The sequence below is a fragment of the Megalops cyprinoides genome, chromosome 3 (assembly GCF_013368585.1).
Source record: "Megalops cyprinoides isolate fMegCyp1 chromosome 3, fMegCyp1.pri, whole genome shotgun sequence".
Classification (NCBI taxonomy): domain Eukaryota; kingdom Metazoa; phylum Chordata; class Actinopteri; order Elopiformes; family Megalopidae; genus Megalops; species Megalops cyprinoides.
The window spans coordinates 17561355-17579731 of NC_050585.1; the positions used below are offsets into that span (position 1 = coordinate 17561355).

At 43.9% G+C, this 18377-nt stretch overlaps 1 protein-coding gene across 2 annotated transcripts in view; it reads left to right on the forward strand.

The window, feature by feature from the left end:
* The window catches only part of LOC118774345 (rho GTPase-activating protein 42-like), a 68573-nt gene extending 53195 nt beyond the window's left edge, over positions 1–15378 (forward strand). Inside the window, exons 11-25 of one of the 2 annotated variants that reach the window (XM_036523662.1) lie at positions 20–76; positions 1829–1907; positions 2820–2859; positions 3024–3086; positions 3463–3537; positions 4058–4142; positions 5235–5293; positions 5881–5986; positions 7372–7531; positions 8233–8383; positions 8880–9281; positions 9835–9991; positions 12405–12467; positions 13087–13166; positions 14972–15378. In XM_036523662.1, coding sequence (XP_036379555.1) covers positions 20–76; positions 1829–1907; positions 2820–2859; positions 3024–3086; positions 3463–3537; positions 4058–4142; positions 5235–5293; positions 5881–5986; positions 7372–7531; positions 8233–8383; positions 8880–9281; positions 9835–9991; positions 12405–12467; positions 13087–13166; positions 14972–15060 — 1666 coding nt within the window. In that variant the 3' untranslated portion in view covers positions 15061–15378. The remainder of the gene's footprint in view (positions 1–19; positions 77–1828; positions 1908–2819; positions 2860–3023; positions 3087–3462; positions 3538–4057; positions 4143–5234; positions 5294–5880; positions 5987–7371; positions 7532–8232; positions 8384–8879; positions 9282–9834; positions 9992–12404; positions 12468–13086; positions 13167–14971) is intronic. The other variant, XM_036523663.1, reaches the window with a different exon arrangement.
* Positions 15379–18377: the final 2999 nt, after the last annotated feature.

Below are 18377 nucleotides of genomic sequence, written 5' to 3' on the forward strand. Positions count from 1 at the left end.
TGTTTCCATGTTAATGTAGAAATGCCATCTGTCACGGAAGTCTTTTCAGACCTCTGAAAATTTTCTGTAAAGTCCGGTATGTGACCAGCATTGTGCCTCTGTAGTGCTGTTGCATGGTTTTGCATGCACGCTGCCCGTAGCATCACCCGGCGATCACACCCTAGCCAAACCCTCACGCCCATCCACACCCCACCTCCTCCCATCCATATTTCCAAAGTGCATGCAATGTTGATTCCCCACAACAAATCAGCACACACTCGCAGTCTGATGTTATCATACACGGGCTTGGCTAATGGTGAGCCGCTAGTGGGGATGCTGGGAAGGGTTCAGCCAGCTCATTCCCCAGGCTGTTTTGAAAGAACACAAAGGCCCACCAAGCATTCTCTGTAGCTCCCCCTCTCACAAAGCATTGGTTGTGTGTGCCTTTTTGGAGTAGATGGATATCCAAAAGAGGTTGCTATGGAGACGTAAATGTCTGCAGGGCAGCAACCTCACGCCAAAAATTTGACTCCTGCCACCCTGACCACATTAACGCCGCAGTGCACGTGATCTGACTGGGTTTCCCATGGCAACAGAAGACTTGCACCAGATGCATTCTGGGGATATGTTCATTGCAGCACTGCTCAATGGCCCAGACCAGTCTCACAACAGCCGATACGGGCTGGCTTGCATGGTGGCTAAACAGCGAGGCTTCTAAAGAGTGTCTGCACTAACCAGTGGATCAGAGTTTAGCCCAAGCCCCTCACCCCCTTGCTTCTGCCCTTGTATCTCGTGTCCACGCATGAGTTACACATGCTTCATCCATGCAATGCAGGAAACGTGGGCCATGCTTTTATTTCAAGCAGGTGTAATTACGTGGCCGTTATACACGCCTGTCAGCTGAAATGGTGCTAATGATGTTCCTACCAAGCGCTTGTAATTAAAATAAAGTGGAGCCGGTAAACCATCGTGCCACGGCTTTCCCACTCCGCGACTGACTTGCCCGTCTGGTTAATTACCCTCACAGCAGCGCGTGCCGTCTGGCGTGGCACGCGGGGCACTGCGACGGGAGCTTGGCGGATGAAAAAAAAAATCATTTGTGGTGGGGGAATTCGGTTGGAATTTGTGACAATGGCCGTTGGCTTGAGTAAGGAAGTTTTCTGGATTCACGGCATGACAGAGAGAATGAGAGAGAGAGAGAGAAAGAGATGTTCAGGTCTCTTCTCCAGAGCTCTGTATATTTGCAATCTCCTCCCTTCCCCAGGGCTCTGTGTGGAATGCACCGCTGTTCAAGTTAGGGCTCGTGATTCGTCCTTTTCCTGGCTTGCGGGGATTTACCCACCATGCACTTCGCTGGCTAAGGGAGCTCCGTGTAGGAGCAGTGCCCAGCTGCGTGTAGTCTTGTGCCACCCTGTGCAGGCTGAAGGGTTGGCTGACCACACCCCTGTCACTTCACTGTCATGCGCGGGGCACAGTGCACTGAAACAGGTGGCCAAGAGGAGCCATCTTCCAGGGCCACATGGCGTACGATGGCACAGAAACACCTGGCCATCAGAGCTGAAGGTTAATGCAGGCTGCGTTCTTGGAAGGAAAATAATGCGCACAGTGGGTCGGGTCAGCCGTTTTAATTTTGGGAATATAAACGTTAATCTGGGAAGCTGGGCAGCCACAGGAAGCACCAAATGCGGACGTGTGCTAAAATGTAGCTACATCCAGCGGGCGGGAAAGAAAATGATGTAGCCACTCTGTTTAACTTGTGTTCCCGTCGGTAGCCGTGTTTTGTTCTGGAGAGAGCAGCATGTGCAGGAAGGCCTAAAAGCCCCCCGTTTCCCTGCGTCTCTCCCCCCAGGCACGGCATCATCACTCTGCAGGCGCTGTCTGAATCCAACAGGCGGCTCTGGCTGGAGGCCATGGATGGCAAGGAGCCGGTAAGAACACTCTCCCCTCCCAGCACTACAGAAGAGCTGATTTTGTGCCACTGTTTCCTCCCCCTGGCTCTTTATACAGATGTGTCTGCCCTCTTCTGTCTGATCTGTGAAATGCCATGTGTTGTAAAAAACAAGGCATGACATAAATTCATCCTTTTTAAAAAAAATTCTTTCAAGTCTTCACATGAAATTGCTGCTCATAGTTTATTGTAACTGCTGTTACAATATTATGTATTGCCTGTATTTTAATAAATGTTCATAAGGAGAGCTTGGGTTGTGGCAGTATCATAGAGTATATATGGTAGTCATGGTTTGTATTCTATCCCTTGTGAAGTCTGCATAATATTGTGTATTTCAGGTGGATAGTGATTTTAGTGCCCAGCACACGGATGTGGTAATTCAGGCATTTTTTGCATCATGTTGTGCATTGACTTATGGGAAACTGTGGAGTGTGAACAAATACTGTAGTGGGATGATACAGATTTAACATATGACAAAGAGAAACGTGGGGAAATTTTTCAGTTTTCTGTGCATTATGAACATAGCTATGGTGACTGTTTTTTTAAATACTGACCTAACTGCCTGTAATTACTTTACTAATGGTGAATCTGTTTCTCATAACCCTCTTTACTGAAAATCACATCTTTATCCCTTGCCTTATACATCCATTCAACAAGGCCTCACATCATGGTGGTTTAGAGTGGGGTTTTAGTAAAGTATGTGGTCAGGTTCAGCAAGGGTTAAAGATCTCTGGGTAAGATTGGGTATTTGAAGCAACAGTGGTTGTAATAAGTGCAAAACAAGTTCAACCTTCTAATGTTTTTTGTATTGTATGTTTTAGCCTTGAGGTGGACATAATGTGGGGATTATAAATAGATTTTTGGCTAACTGACATTTTGCATTTTTCTGCAGATATACACCCTTCCTGCTCTTCTGAGCAAGAAAGAAGAGAGTAAGTTTCCTGCCTGCTGTCTGCGTCTTTCCTTTGTGCAGTCAATCTTTGTGTCTGGAACAAGAGCTCTACTCTAAAAATTACAGCTCCAAGCATGTGCAATCAACAGCCTTTGTCTTGACCCAAATCATGGACTCAGATGTGTCCCTCTCTGTTGATTGCAGTGTTTCTAAATGAAGCCGGCTTTAATTTCGTGAGGAAGTGCATTCACTTGGTGGAGATAAGGGGTGAGTCATGTGCCATCTCCCTCACTTCCCCCCCATTATCAGGGATCACTAGCCGAACATGGCAATGCAATAAACCATGCAGACCACTTCAGTAGAATGTTATCATTGACTTTACAACTTAAACAGTTCGTTAAGCTTTGAATGGAGTGTAGTTTAATGCCAGACTAGACTTGAGTACCAGTAATTCCAATCTTAGGCGTTTTGTGCTAAACTGCCTTTATTGCAATGATTTGACAAGTGTGGAAACTCTAGAATGGGTATAATCACACAGTCGTTCATTATGTCCAAAATTCTGTGTGCGTGTGTGTGTGTGTGTGTGTGTGTGTGTGCTTGTTCGCACGGCTATGAACGAATGTGTGCACATTTCCACATTCAGGAATTAACACCATGGGACTCTACAGAATAGGAGGAGTTAACTCTAAAGTGCAGAGGCTGATGACTTCAGTTTTTGGTAAGAAAGGCCCTTATTTCCACTAAGATTTCTAAGTATTTAAATGATTGTATAACTGACACATGCAGTGACTGTAGAATTAATCACTGTAGCTATTTTGTCATAGCAATGACTTGCTGGGCGGCAGTGGACAGACATGGGAACGACTGCCTTGTATCAAGGCTCTACCAGTATGCTTTGTCACCAAGACGTAAACAGCTCCCAACTCTTCCCACCCCCCTTGTGTGGAAGAGCACAGAACTAAAAATGTCTTTTAGGACTATGAGCCAATTTGCATCAGGATTCCCAGAAAACAGTCCGCTGTTTCAAACATCCATTATAAACAGGCCGGAGTTTTTGTTAACAAATTTCAAAGATTAGTAACAAACACACCAAGCTGAATGAAAACAGGAAACCAGTCAGAGATCCTACCAGTGTTGTGTTTCAGCAGTTTTAAAGGCCAAAACCTCACGCAGTGTAGGAGCCTTATAACAAAGGTGACTCAGTTCACACGAAAGTGCGATGAATATTTTTCCTGCAGCGGCCAAGGCGCCCACAGATATGGACCTCGACCCCGACACTTGGGACAACAAGACCATCACCAGCGGCCTGAAAAATTACCTCAGGTCAGCCCTCCCTCAGAGGCCTGTCTCCCAGTCCAGGAGGCAGTCACCCCTGTGCATGCTGCCTCATGTCCCAGACAAGCTCTTAATTGCTTAGGTTTGATGAGCTGTTATGAAAAAGGCTGATGCAGGTTTTACAGAACAACATTGATGCAGTTCCAACTTCTTTTTGATCCTGATGTATAGTTGGTGGAATTTCTCGCTAGTAAGTAAAGGCATTTTTTCATGTTTTTTTTATTTTTAATTTACAAATTAGTGACATAGGTTAGTATTTAACTTTATTCATCACACTTCAAAACACTTCACTTCAGTTCTGAACTGGAATGTAGTGAAAACACCACCAGAAACCAATTTCTTACACAAAGCTGTTAAACCAGGATTGGAGACCAGTGTTCAATTGACAGCAAAATTCATGATCAGCTCATCTGGAAAACAAAAATGCCACACACATACAGGGCCAAGACTGAGGAACGTTGTTTCAGGGCTGTTTCTCTGCATCATTGAATCTAATCCATAAGCAATGTCCTGTGCTGTTCCCACTCAGATGAATGGTCGCAGTGGTTAGATGCTACACTGCTTTCTTCTAGGGGCCTGGTCACAGTAACTGTGAAGTAAGAAATGTTTGTGACCAGTTAATTTCCACAAATTTCCCATCTGGAAAAAATGCTTTTCACAAAATAGGGTATTTGCAGTTTTCTTCATTGACCTTGCCACTTTGTACATGTGCAATTGTGAGTTTAGCATGACAGGCCTTTATCTGTTGATCTGTTGTAAAATGCTGTTGTGTCATCACTCAGCAGGCCAAAACCGCAATGTTTTGTTGCGATGAAAAATGTTGCTTAGCCGGTCAGCAAAATCAAGATAGGGCAGGCATTTCTTGATAATCAGTAAGACGTTAGCGCTTTTCTCCCTGCTCATGGCACCACAGTATATCTCCAGTAAAAATCGAGCTGTAAAACTAGGGTACGCATATTTCATGACTGACGTTGTAAGCTGCCTAGGATGTGATGAGAGTGTCCACTAAGTAAACTCACAATGGAACGTGTTTTAACTGTTGAATTGTCCTAATCTGCTTGTATACTTCTCTTCCACCAGGTGTCTCTCTGAACCTCTCATGACTTACCGGTTCCACAAAGACTTCATCATGGCTGTCAGTAAGTCGTCAGACGGCATTTCCCAAAAGCGAAGCGTAGAGGAGGGACCCTGGGGAGGGCGTCTGTTAATGTCACAGATTTACGAGTCATTTCCTCCAGATGTGAAGTAGCTACTGGTGGTTTAAAAGCTAATAATATTTGGAGTCCCTATCTGATGTAACTCCCAGATGTAGTTTGCAGCTCGAATCAAGCATAATAAGTACACTGAAAGTACCTTGTGCAAGGAGACACACAGTACACCCCTAACAGCAGGAGAACTGGCCTGTGTTTGTTATGTATTTTAAGAAGGGGTTGCATTTATTTGTTGAATGGGCGCTACACTATGAAGAAGTGAGTTCATGTTGATTGTGATATTCCATTGAGCAAGATACTTAATCTGTTCTTCAGGAAATAACCAGCTATATACTGTAAATTATTAGTATGCAACTTGTAAGAAATGTAAGTCACTCTGGGTATGGACCTCTTGCAAAGTGAATTCATCACGTCTAGTAATGTAACAGTTATGTTGTGAGCTTTGCCCTCTCACCCAGAGGCAGGTGCTCAAAGGCAAAAGGTGCCCGTATGCATCATGCTGCTTTGTCTTGCAGAGTCAGACGATCAGAACTACCGGGTCCGAGCTGTACATGCCCTGGTCCACAAGCTGCCCGACAAGAACAAAGAGATGCTGGACATACTGATCAAGCATCTGGCCAAGTAGGTCTCCAGCAAGAGTGTTCCTTAGACCAGTTATCTAAAAATAACTCAAAGAGACTGACTGGTGAAAAAACTGTGAACACAGTGAAGTGTAGTGGTTTGGGGATGGGGTTGCCAACCAAAAGGTTGGTTGTAAAGCCAGGTGAGGCACTGCTCTTTTACCCTTGAGCAGAGGAATGCATGTAGAAATGAATGCATAAGTGTTACATAAATGAATAATGTGCATAGCATGACAACCCTTGTTCATGAGCTATGGCTCTGCTCTTTAGGAGCAAAGAGGTAAAGGCAATTCCTTCAGTCAGAGCAGAATGCTTACTGGGTTGTGAAAGTGTTGCTCTACAGTATTAGATTCACCTGTTGAAATAATTTGCTCCTACCGAGAGGTAACCCCCAGGTGCTCTGCTAATACTGTTAAAAACATTGGCTGATCATTAACAGCAGTTTAGGTTCAGATCATCTCATTGGGCACGGGGTGAATTACTACTATAGCGCTATAGGGCCCCTAGTAGAATTATGTTACTGCAGCCTCTCAGAAGATGCTGTAATTGCAGATTATATGTCTGTGACATTTTTTTTTATTTTAATCTGAGGGGTCTAAATATTACACCCGGTGTGCTTAGTAACCTTTTTCGTTTACACCTTAGTAGCTCTGTGTATGTGGTGATGTGATTTTTGGGGAAGGGAGTAATGGCCTTTTACTCAGCCTTCTGGTCTCTCTTAGGCTCATTTAGAAATCAGCTGTAGCAGAACTAATAATACCCCAGGCATTACACTGTAGCTGCCTCCTTCACATCTAATGTGCTCTGATGTCACTTACATGAGTGATGGCCTCAGTGTGAGGCTAGGGACAAGGCTCTTTCTTTGCTCTTTGTTGCTTCTCTGTAAGGGGCTTTTAGAGTCAGCATCGAGACCTGGAATTTGGTCACATGATGGCAGTTTCTTTGTTGTCATCAGTCATTATATGGATATATCCGTTTGGATGACCCGTTGTTAAGTCAATATGAATTACTGGCAGGATCACAGAGTTCCTATTCACTGTTGCTTCACAATTAAAGGAATCTGAACACCTAAATAGTAGGTCTTTCTCTGGGACTTGTCTTCTTAAAGGGGTGTTATCCATTTAGGGAGAATATTAATGACGTCAGAAGGACGTTCAAGAATATATAATTATTGTAGTCCCAAGATCACTATGAAACAACTCCAGTGTAGGATATGTGTATATAATCATTGTTACAATATAAAGAGATTAGTCACCTTCATTTTCTTGGTATTTAAGCCAAGTGTCATTTGGTGCGTCAGACATCCTCAGGTTATGACAGAGCTGGTTGGACAGACAGTGGTGTGTGAGGACACTGCGTGGTAATGCCCTGTTTCCTTGGCGATAGGGTGTCCACCCACAGCCAGATGAACCTGATGACCGTGTCAAACCTGGGCGTGATCTTTGGCCCCACGCTCATGCGCTCGCAGGAGGAGACTGTGGCAGCCATGATGAATATCAAGTTCCAGAACATTGTGGTGGAAATCCTCATTGAGAACTACGAGAAGGCAAGTGGGACCGAAGAATGACCATGTCCAATGACCATGGCTTGAGCACTTTAGCCATGAGAGATGACACCAGGCCTTAGGTGTAGCTTGCTGAACAACCAGAGTGACTACTGGTTATGTCTTGACCACAGGCCAGAAGCTTGCAGAATTTGTTTTTTTTGTCAAACAGAAATTCTGAAAGAAACTGGTAGTTTATTGTCTAATATCAGTTCAAGTCAAGGGATCTGTTAGAGAGTTGTGGCCACCCTTGACTGGCTCCTTGACTGGATATTTCAGCATGGTCTTCTCAACCACATATTGTGGTTATTTGAGTCACCACAAAAAATGACCTGATGTGAAAGAAATCCTGAATAGAAACATCCAGGATCTAGTTTATAGATGTAATGGGTTTTTGGTTATTTTTGGTTCTGAATGCATATTTTCTTTGGCCAGCAGGTGGTGCTATGTACAAGGTTAAAGGTTTTTGAAGATCAGGTGAAGATGGCTGTGTAGAATGAAGTTTATCTTCTTTAATGCTTGTTTATTCCTCCCTTTTGGTTAAATCTGAGAAATACTTTGAAGCCAGAAGTGCACAAACAGTAGCTTATAGCTGAACACCTCTTACACAACGATTTGTTTCATTTTGTACCTCCCTGCCCAGAGAGGCTACTGTTGCAACCTGAGGAGTCTTAAAGTCTGGCTGTTCTTCCTCTGTCCCCCAGATCTTCCACCAAGCCCCGGACCCAAACGTACCACTGCCCCAGCCTCAGTCGCGGTCCAGCTCCCGCCGGAGCAAGGCCATCTGCCTGTCCACAGGCCCCAGGAAGCCCAGAGGCCTGTACACCCCCACGCTCTGCCTCGCCGACGCAGACAGTGAGTCACACTGTGACTTTAATGCAGGGTGTCGTATGGGTTGCAGGTTGCGGGTTTGATTCACTCTTAGGAGGGTACAGAACATAACTTTCTTCTGTAAGTGTCTACCAGTATGGGTGGATACTATGCAAATGCCATCTTTGTAAGTTGGAAATTATTATTATTACTGTTATTATTATTGCACACAGTATGTATGTTTTTGGTGAAAATGATAAGGATGAATGCAGAATTTTTTTAGATAAATACTATATGCAAGTAAGGTTAAAATATATTGAATAATAGCTACCAGTGCCTCCCCTCGGTCTGGGCTTATTTTATGTATTTATGTTATCCCTCACACCTCATATGACTTTCTCAGCAGTGGTTCAATGTCCAGTTGTGGCCAGATGCTCAGTCCTTCCACCTCTGATTGTTCAGCAATGTGTGGGTGGGAGGGAGGGGGATGCCAATGGGTAGGGCTCTGCTGTGACAGTCCCCTCTCCTCTCTTTCCCTCAGGTGACACGTTCAGCAGTAGCCCCGGCAGCACCCCCATGGGCAGCATCGAGTCCCTGTCCTCCCACTCCTCGGAGCAGAACAGCTCGTCCAAGACTGGCTCGTCCTCGCAGCCGCCGGACAAGTCTGCAGGCAGCCCTCACTGGACCCCATCGCTGGCCTCCTCCAGCGGGCCAAAGAGCCCCGCCTGCACCACGAGCCCAGACTCCAGCTCCAAAGAGGATGCGGCCAAGACGGACGGCGAGTCCGAGGATGGCCAGAGCCTGTCCTCTGTCACCACAGCAGGCAAGCGCTCCCCAGCTCTCGAACCCCCCCAGGCGTCGCCTCACGGACTGGCGGACCCACGGCCGGCTGAGCTGAACCGTTCCGCCGCCCCCTCCCTGAGGTCACTCCACATCTCTGAAGGTACACACCTCTCTCATTCTGTTGCTCACAGTCTCATCTGAACTGTCCAAAACACCGCTGATGGCGCTACATGCAGGGCTACATGTGGTGCTAATGTCTTGTCCTTTAATACATCGCTTTTTACTGATAAGCTTAATGCCTGCAAAATAGCTTTGATCACACCTTATTATGAACAAAGTACAGCATTACAGCAACAAGAAGTCATGAAAGATTTGCTCCTAAGAGATGTAAAAACACACCGAAATAGGGATGAATAGGTCCGTTCAGTCCCCATAAGCTCAGCATTAAGCCCAAGTCTGCCTTATCTTTTTGGTAGGATAAAGAATTAACCGTCCTCTACGAAGAAGCTGTGATGTAACAGATGCAGACAAGCCTGACAATTAACCCCCAAGTTTTTGTTTGTTTGGTTGGCTTGCTCTGTGGAAAAAGGAATAAAACCCACAACAGAGCCAGTGAAGGAGATGTCCTAGTTTGGATAATTGAGTTACAGTTGTGGTGGGAGTGGTGCTTTCAGAGTTTTGATCAGGCATTTGACCCCCTTGTCTCCACCCAGGGCGGAGAAGCTGCAGTGGTTCCATCCAGAGTCTGGCATCGCTGGACCAGAGGGACAGCCCAAAGGCCCACCTCAACCCAGATCTGCCCCCCAAATTGGTCACCCGTCGCAGACTGGACGCATCCCCCAGCAACGGCTACCAGAGGCCTGGATCAGTGTAAGGCTCATCCTCAAACTCAACGGCACATTTAGATTCTGTTCATACTATACAAGAAGCCTGGTTCAATGTAAGGGGACTGTAGCGAAGGGCGAGAGCAGTCACCCCACCCAGCCTCGAACCCAGGTCTACGGGGTACCAAACTGCAGTTTTGACTACAGCGCCAAAGAGCCAGGCTCGTTGGTATGGCAGTCAGAGCGCATACTCAACTGTAGTGACAACACTCTGTCACAGGGACCCCGGCAACACTTTGGGAAAATTGACCTCAAAATTGACGCAAACCAAAATTAATCACATGTCAATGCTCATTCTGTTCACACCATTCTTGCCATATTCTGCTGGCTCTGAGGTCTGCTCCTTGCCAAAAACAGTGCAGGGTATCCCCATCCCTGACAACTGCTGTATTATCAGGGATCCACACCCCTTGCACAACATCTTAGAGATTATTCTGCATGTTGTCAAGCCCAAAAGTAGGATTTCAGTGTAGCTTGAAGAATTTCTTCCTTTCACAGTTATGTAAAAACATTGGAAGAGCCACAATTTTCTGGACGGTGCCTGAGCTCTGCGAATATACTGTTATTTCGGTTCATTAGACGCCCGTGCGAAAATCCAGATATTTATGAGCAGCAGAGCTGGCTCTCTGTTTAACATCTGCCCCAAAACAGAGGCAGAGATTTATTGCATCTCCCAGACACGAGAGTGGGCTGTAATTACTCAGCGACCGCTAAGGGGTTGACGTGACCCAGGAGTGGGTTCGCTGGTGCTGCTCAGGGAGGGAGACGCTTAACTCGTGCAGGAGGAACACAAATCAAGCAGCTGGCGCTGCGTAGCACCCAGGCCTCTGCAGTGCACTCTGAGCCTGCCTCTGTGGTGAAGCTTAAGCCTAGGACACACGTCACTATTCTTAAACAACACAAACACTTTGGTTAAAGCGGTCACCCAGCACAACCCAGCGCACTTCTGTAGAACTGGCAGAGTTCCTGTGAGGTTTCCCGTGAGAAATTAAACTGTCTCACCATTTCGAGTTTAGCAACAACCACAATGCTATACAGTGCCACCCACTGGTCACTGATACTGTATGCCAGTGTTTCCCAAACCTCTCCTGGAGGACCCCTTGTCCTGCATATTTTAGGTCTCTCCCTGCTCCAACATAGCTGATTCAAATGATCAACTCGTTATGAACTCCTGAAGCTGCTTAATAACAAACTGAGCATTAAAATCAGCTGTGTTGGAGCAGGGAAAGATCTAAAACATGCAGGACAAGGGGTCCTCCAGGAGAGGTTTGGGAAACACTGCTGTATGCCACAACTCCACCTGACATCACCTTTTTGTCTGTACCAAGCTACTTGGCTATCAGCATGCTTCTCTTGCTTTTAGAGCTCACTGTTTTTGAGTGGATTCAGTACACCCTTGTGCCTTTACCATCGCTCAGCAAATTACCTATCATCCACCTCCATCCAGCAGGTATTGTTGCATTTCTGTGTCCAAAGAGCACTTTCCCATTTTCTCTGCTATACGTCTGAGGGGCCCTCGACAAAAGGTTACCCCAAGGAGCGGAAACCGTTACAGCAGGTCCCAGCACTGAAAAAACCTCCACCACAGACGTACTGATTCTTACCACACACTGAAGGAGTACTGCCCACTGGAAAAAAGCAAACGCATTTTTGCCCCATTCTGATTACTATTTTTATCATTATTATTTTTTTACTTTTAACCCCTCCCCCCTTTATACAACCCTATTTTTGGAATCATAAATGTGTCCTAGGCTCATCGCAGCCTGCCAGTCACACTCACACTGGAGCACTTAGGCAAGACAATAAATGCAGTCCTCCACTGTATTTGTGCGCAGCCAGCTTCTATTTTTTGCATAATAAGTCACACAGCACACTACAGCTGAATGAGTTCTCATTGGAGGACAGGTGCTACTCTTTTGACATCATCTGAGCCAGCTGCAGGTATCTGACAAGTCTCTTTGACCAGGTGAAAAATGTCACAGTGGGGATCAAACCCATGCTGTGGAGCTCAAGGGTCTGATGTGATTTTGGTCATAGTATATTTAAAGGCTCGTTCAGGCCATTGGAAAACAGGTGATTTTATTGTTATTCATGAAGATCCAAAGTCTTATAATAAAAAATCAGAATTCAGTAAACTATAACAAGCTGTAACTCTTAGTGTTAAAATGTCAAAGTTTAACCTAGGACAAGTACATACAGTCCTGCTTGTTATTGGTTGACTTTTTAAAATGAAAAGACCTGTTTGGGAGACAGGAGTTTGTATGTGTGTATACTTCACTACACATTCATATTCACTCAAAAGAATGGATAATGATTAGTTGGCAATATGTTGCCAACTGTCCTGTGAATCTCATCTGTCTTGGGAACATGCACTGATTGAGAGTGCTCTTGTTTTGCAGTGTTGCAGCGAGGGCCATGCTCTTTGAAAACCCTGTTACTTCACAGCCCACTCCTGTTGGAAGGTACGGTATCTACTGCAAGTGTTCCACTGGTCCCTGGTGTTAGGCTGTTAGACTGTAAGGCTCCACAAATGCGCGCACACACACACACTGAGATGCGCACAATAGCCACATTTATATGAAACTCTTGACTGCTGCGACTGTGTGTTGTGCACGCGCAGGTTTTCTTAATGATGCGGTCGAGCTCCCTGTTTAAAACCCGAGAACCCAGATGGCTGCATGCGGTAGCCATGACAGCAGCTCCATATTGATATTGATAGTACTCACAATGTAATCCACTCAACACCCTGTGCTATTTTGAAGTGGGGTTGCAATATATTCATACTATATTCATACTTCACAGAATATATTCATAAACCAACCAAAGTGATTGAATTACCCCTTTGATAACCAAGTTGATATCATTTAAATATGCTAATAAAGGGAAGATTCTTAGAAAAGTAACTAATTCATTGCTTAGTCTTTTGATTATTCTGCCATCCAGCAGAGCTAACTGTAAAGAGTTGTGTGCATTAGCTTCGCTGTCAGGAGTGAAAAAACAGACTTCTTTCAGAGAAGGCCCTGTCTGTGGCTTTTCACAATGGTGCCCCTCTAACTGTGCACCATCTTTTTGACATTGCAGAGACGCCAAGGCCATGTACTCCTGCAAGGCAGAGCACAGCCACGAGCTCAGCTTCCCCCAGGGGGCGATCTTCTCAAATGGTGAGTCGCCACTGCCCAACAGTCAGCAGGTCACCTAATCATTGTTACCGCCCACAACACTGAAGCTGTATTCAGAAGGGGTGAGCTGCAAATGCCCGCTGCCACAGTTTTGGCGACTCATTGTAATCGCCATCAGCTGACTAATTTAAAATAATTATTTAAACTACATTTACATTTACATTTATTTATTTAGCAGACGCCTTTATCCAAAGCGACTTACAAAAGTGCATACAGCAAGTATAGCGACAGTACGGGGACAGGATGTGTACAGTTCCACAATGAGACAGTTCTCAGCTGAGAGCAAGGTCTGTTTGAGGACACAGTACTATTAGATTTGTACAATTACAGCCTATAGGGCAGCTAATACGATACACTTTCAAACGGCAAACTACAACAACTTCAAATGGCGCAATGAGCGTCAGGGTAAAGGCGGCAAACTAGACAGCTAATTTAGGCAGTCACTTGAAAAAAATTCTGCTCATATTTAACAAAGACACTACCACCCAAATTATATATGTCCCACAGCTGAGATTCAAAAAAAAGACCTGAAAAGAAACACAAGCCTTTGGTGTCTCTTCTGCCTCCAGAAAGAGCCTGAAACCCAACACACATTTAAGGAAATGGAAAATGAGGATGTGGTGAAGGGTAAAAGTACTGCAGGATGTCATTAAGACACACAAGGCACTCAGCAGCTTGCTTCCTCCATCTTTATTGTCAAGAATTTTGAGGATTTGAATACCTCCTTTGCTTTTAGGAAAGAAATTATCTTGGCGCCAGTGCTGTGCAGCAGGTCGGTGTGACCTGCGAGCAGGAAAAGGTTTGCCCATGTGACTTGAATTCAACACATTGTTATGACCGGCCTCAGCACCGTGCGTGAAGCTGCCAAGTGACATATTTCTTGGCAGAAAGCTTGACCCTGTTGGAAAATTTTTCTCTCTGCCTGGCCTGTCTGTGGATGCATTATCCATCTGATGTTCCTGCTCATTGACAGTAACAGCCAAATGCATGCAAGATTGGATTGGACAGGGTTGGTTCCGCCCAGATGGTTGGTTCCGACAGATCTCTGTTGTGCCATGATCCTAGCCAGTGAACCCCATTCGGGATAACATTATGGGCTGGAATGTGAAAACGTACCTGGGGCAGTAGTTCTGTATATTGTATACACTGCGGTATTTCATTTCAGTGAGCAATGGTGGGAGTGCCTCGGTTACTCCTTTTATATGGTTTATGGAGGCAATAAAAAAGGGCAGGCTGACCTTACTGGAAGTACACCTACGTCTGTCCTCTGCACACCACATTCTCCTTTATTGTCAGTGTGTCTTATTTGATTGCCTGACAAAAAAATGACAAATTCAAACAGTACATTGTTTTTTTTTTTTTTGGTGGGGGGAGGGGGGTGGCATAACTTTGTTGTCGTTACAAAACTGTATGGTTAACAAGTAACTACCATAAAGTTTTATGCTGCCAGTGCCTCTGAGATTTAGTCTGAAGCAGTCTGTTCTGCGTTGGAACAACTGAGTGCTGTGTTTGATCAGTGTTGTTCTCTCTTACAGTGGGTGAAGCACTCAAATTCACACTAAATTTGTTTTTTCATTGATATTTTAACAGTGCTGCTGCACTCTGTTCTGCCCAAACTTTATTTGGTAGCTGACCCACAACAGTGGACATCCATAGATGCACGCCTGTGTACAGTGTTTCTGTTGTATTTGATGCCTATAGGAGATGCTTTCACATTCACTTTCTCTTTCTCGTAAAACTTAACTTAAACTAAAGGAGGCAGCTGAGCTCTGATCTTGTGCCCACAGTGTACCCTTCAGTGGAACCTGGCTGGCTCCAAGCAACATATGAAGGCAAAACGGGGCTGATCCCGGAGAACTATGTCGTCTTCCTCTAACAAGTTCTGAAGGCAGAGCCAGACGGTACATTCCATGGTATCCATGGTAACAGTAACCTGTACAATGAGCATTGTAACGGCAGCTTCCCGTTAGCATGGCTGCTCTGGTGAATTGTCTGCATAGCTGATATGCAGCAAAGGACAAACCTCAACATATAGAGTTATATACGTATTGTAATATATACAGTAAGGTGAACATATTCTTTTCTGTACATGGAACTGCATTAGGTGACAAGTTTCTTTTATACAGATATATAAAATGGTCACACAGACTGCCATACCTGTAATAATATTTTGTCATAATGTGTTTAATGACATAGTGTAATGTGACCTTTTATTGTGATGAAATTGCTTCAGTGCTGAAGTAATCTTTTTTTAAACATAAATTGTACAGACTAGTACTGCTGTGATGTTCTCCCTCTCAAGAGAGTCTCTAGAGCTTGTTTCCCAGAGATGGGAGAGCATGCTAATTTGTTTTAGTCCATCAGTATTAAGGTACCACAGAGTTACTGTCTCTTGGAACTATCCATACTTCTGTAATTGTCTTAAATGGTATGTGGTCTTATAAAGAAGTACTGCCATTTAACAAGATTAATTGGAGCTGAATTTTTGTCTGGAAGAAGCAGTTATGTGAAAGCAAACTCCTGGGAAAGTCTATAGTTGGATGTACTAGTCAAACACAAAATGAGTGGTCCCTGCAAAGCTGTTTTATAAATGGTGTTGTGTGGTACATCCAAGTATACACTTTCCCAGAGTTACATTTTTGTCATCCCACAGGCCTTTTAATGTCCAGTCAAACCTGACAGGGTTTATCACGCAGAGTAAAGAGTTTCAGTATTACATGTTCAGTATGTCACCAATTCAGTCTAAGCAGTTGTTTTTGTAAATACGTATGTCATCTTTTACACTTTTTGTAAATTCACTTAAATTAGACATTAACAGTCTTCTCAAAGGGACAGGGTGTTGGAGATGCCCAGACTCAAAAGTGATCAAACATAGGATAGTGTGTGCCGCAGCTCTGACTGACCATCGGCTCCAGAACCGCATCAAAAAGAGATGGACCCAGCAGCTTTCAGGGGATGACTGTGGTAGTTGGTCACGTGACTAAGTCACATGACCAACTAACAGAATCCTGTCATAAACAGTGTTGTTTGATTGTGCACTTTTAATGACTGCCAAGGTACGCTGTTGCACATTTTTTTGTTTAAGCTTCTTTTACCTTATGTCCCCTCCTCCCCAAAAATACAATGCCTCTGATCAGTCGACAGCAGTATGTGTTGTCCTTACCTTTGAGCACCTCATTTTAGCATAATTCCTTAACTGTAGACCACTTTTTATGGCAGAAACTGCCAGACTCGTTATGCTGTGTAAGCAATACTTTCTTAAATATACTGTGCATCTGGAAGGACAATGGACATTGAGGTTAAACTGAGAAGACCCAAGGATGTGCCTTTCTGACCATAAGTGACTGTGACCATTTTTTTCTGCAAGTCACATGTCCTAAAACATGGATTTACTATAGGACTAGAGGTATGTCCTGCCTCGGTCAGGTACTCAAGACAGTATGATGCCCAACCATATTTTTCTAACCCCCCCTCTTCTATTCATATTTATTGGAATGTAAATTTGTTTTTCATTTTTTATAAAAGAATAAAGGTGAAATGCAAGATATTATTTTATAATTTTATATTTTATTTTATAATCCAGGTCTTCATATGTTGCTGAAAAATGAGACGCAGAACTAGTCCAGAGAGCACATTGCATGTAAGCCAATGCTGTGTGGGATCCCTTTCAGACAAGATGGCACTTACACTGTGTGTCCTGTAATTACCATAAATTTTATTTTCCTAGTACACTGGTGTACTAGCATTGTCCATGTCATAGTATTGTAACAAGTAGCTGATAATCTAATGAATAATGATTCTAATATTACAGCAGTTAACAAGTGAGCTTGATATTTAAATATTTTATTCTGTTACCACTGTATTTTTCAGCATTTGCTGTGCTATGTATTGAAATAAAAATGTCAAACATTTTCAGGAGTTATCTTTTTTGAGCACATTGGCTAATAAGGTGTACAGATTGCAGATTACTTTCTGATTGCACATTTATGTGTTTGCAAAGAAAAAAGAAGAGCCTACATTTGGAGTAAACTGATCCAGTGTGATCTGTTCAACAAAACAACAAATTACACTCATTCCTGTGTGAATAGCCTTTGTAAAGCAGAGGGATTGTAACATTACTATAACCACTTGACTGAAGAAGAGGGTCCAGTTTAGGGTGTACAGGAATTTCACAACGCCTGTTGTTCAGCCTCACAAGTCCCTCCATATTCTTGATCCAAACTTCAAAAAGAAGACAATGTACAAAAGAAAGCCTACAGGCCCCCCCAAAAAATATTTAAGCCAGGCCAAAATCTGGTGTGCTTTTTTCATGTGCTCAACTTAATAAACCTAAATGATGTAATGTATTTCATTAAATCCACTGTTACTTCAGCATCATTCCTCTTTGATTTCATTTACCATAATCTTTTTCACTACCACCAATATTATAACTACTACTACTACTTATATTAATGCATTATTATAATAACAATAATATGAATGATGTGATGAAAACTAATGGATGAAGGAGTAACATCCAGTTGGACTTACCTTTGACCTCATTACTTCCATGCTGTAAACTTCAAGTATACTTTCAGCATTTTATTATTTGTAGATGCCTAAGCACATCCAGGTCATCTAAGACAAACCTCTTGACTGTTATCATAGCTGTGGTAAATCACATCTCTTATCTGGTGAATGATATTTTCACAGTGGAATTAAAAAATAGATTGCATTAAAATAATTTTGAAACTGAGAGACTACCATAATGAAAACGTTTGGGGTTCTCAGTGCCATGTGAAAAGAGGAGCTGATAATTCATCTTGTCCTAACAACACCAGGGCACATTGGAATCATACATCATTAAGGTCTCTGTGTTGAAAGGCCTTCATTTCAGAGTGGCTGGGGGTGTGCAGGGTGGTTACAGTGGGTTCTGGTGGTTGGTTAGTGGTCCCTTTTGACTACCAAATGACTACATCTGGTAGAGGGCAAAGTTCTGCTTTATAATGAAGCTTTCACAAAGTGCAGAGAGGTATGTATCCAGCACCAGGACGGATGCCAAGGCCGGCATGTTCCTTTCCTTTTAAGGACATGAGAATGCGCGGTGACCTTGATCGCAGATGCTGGAACGATGCACCCTTTCCCTTATCCTCCACTGGGTCAATGAGAGGAAAAGACATCATGGAAGAAAAATATGCAAATGTAATGCCGTAC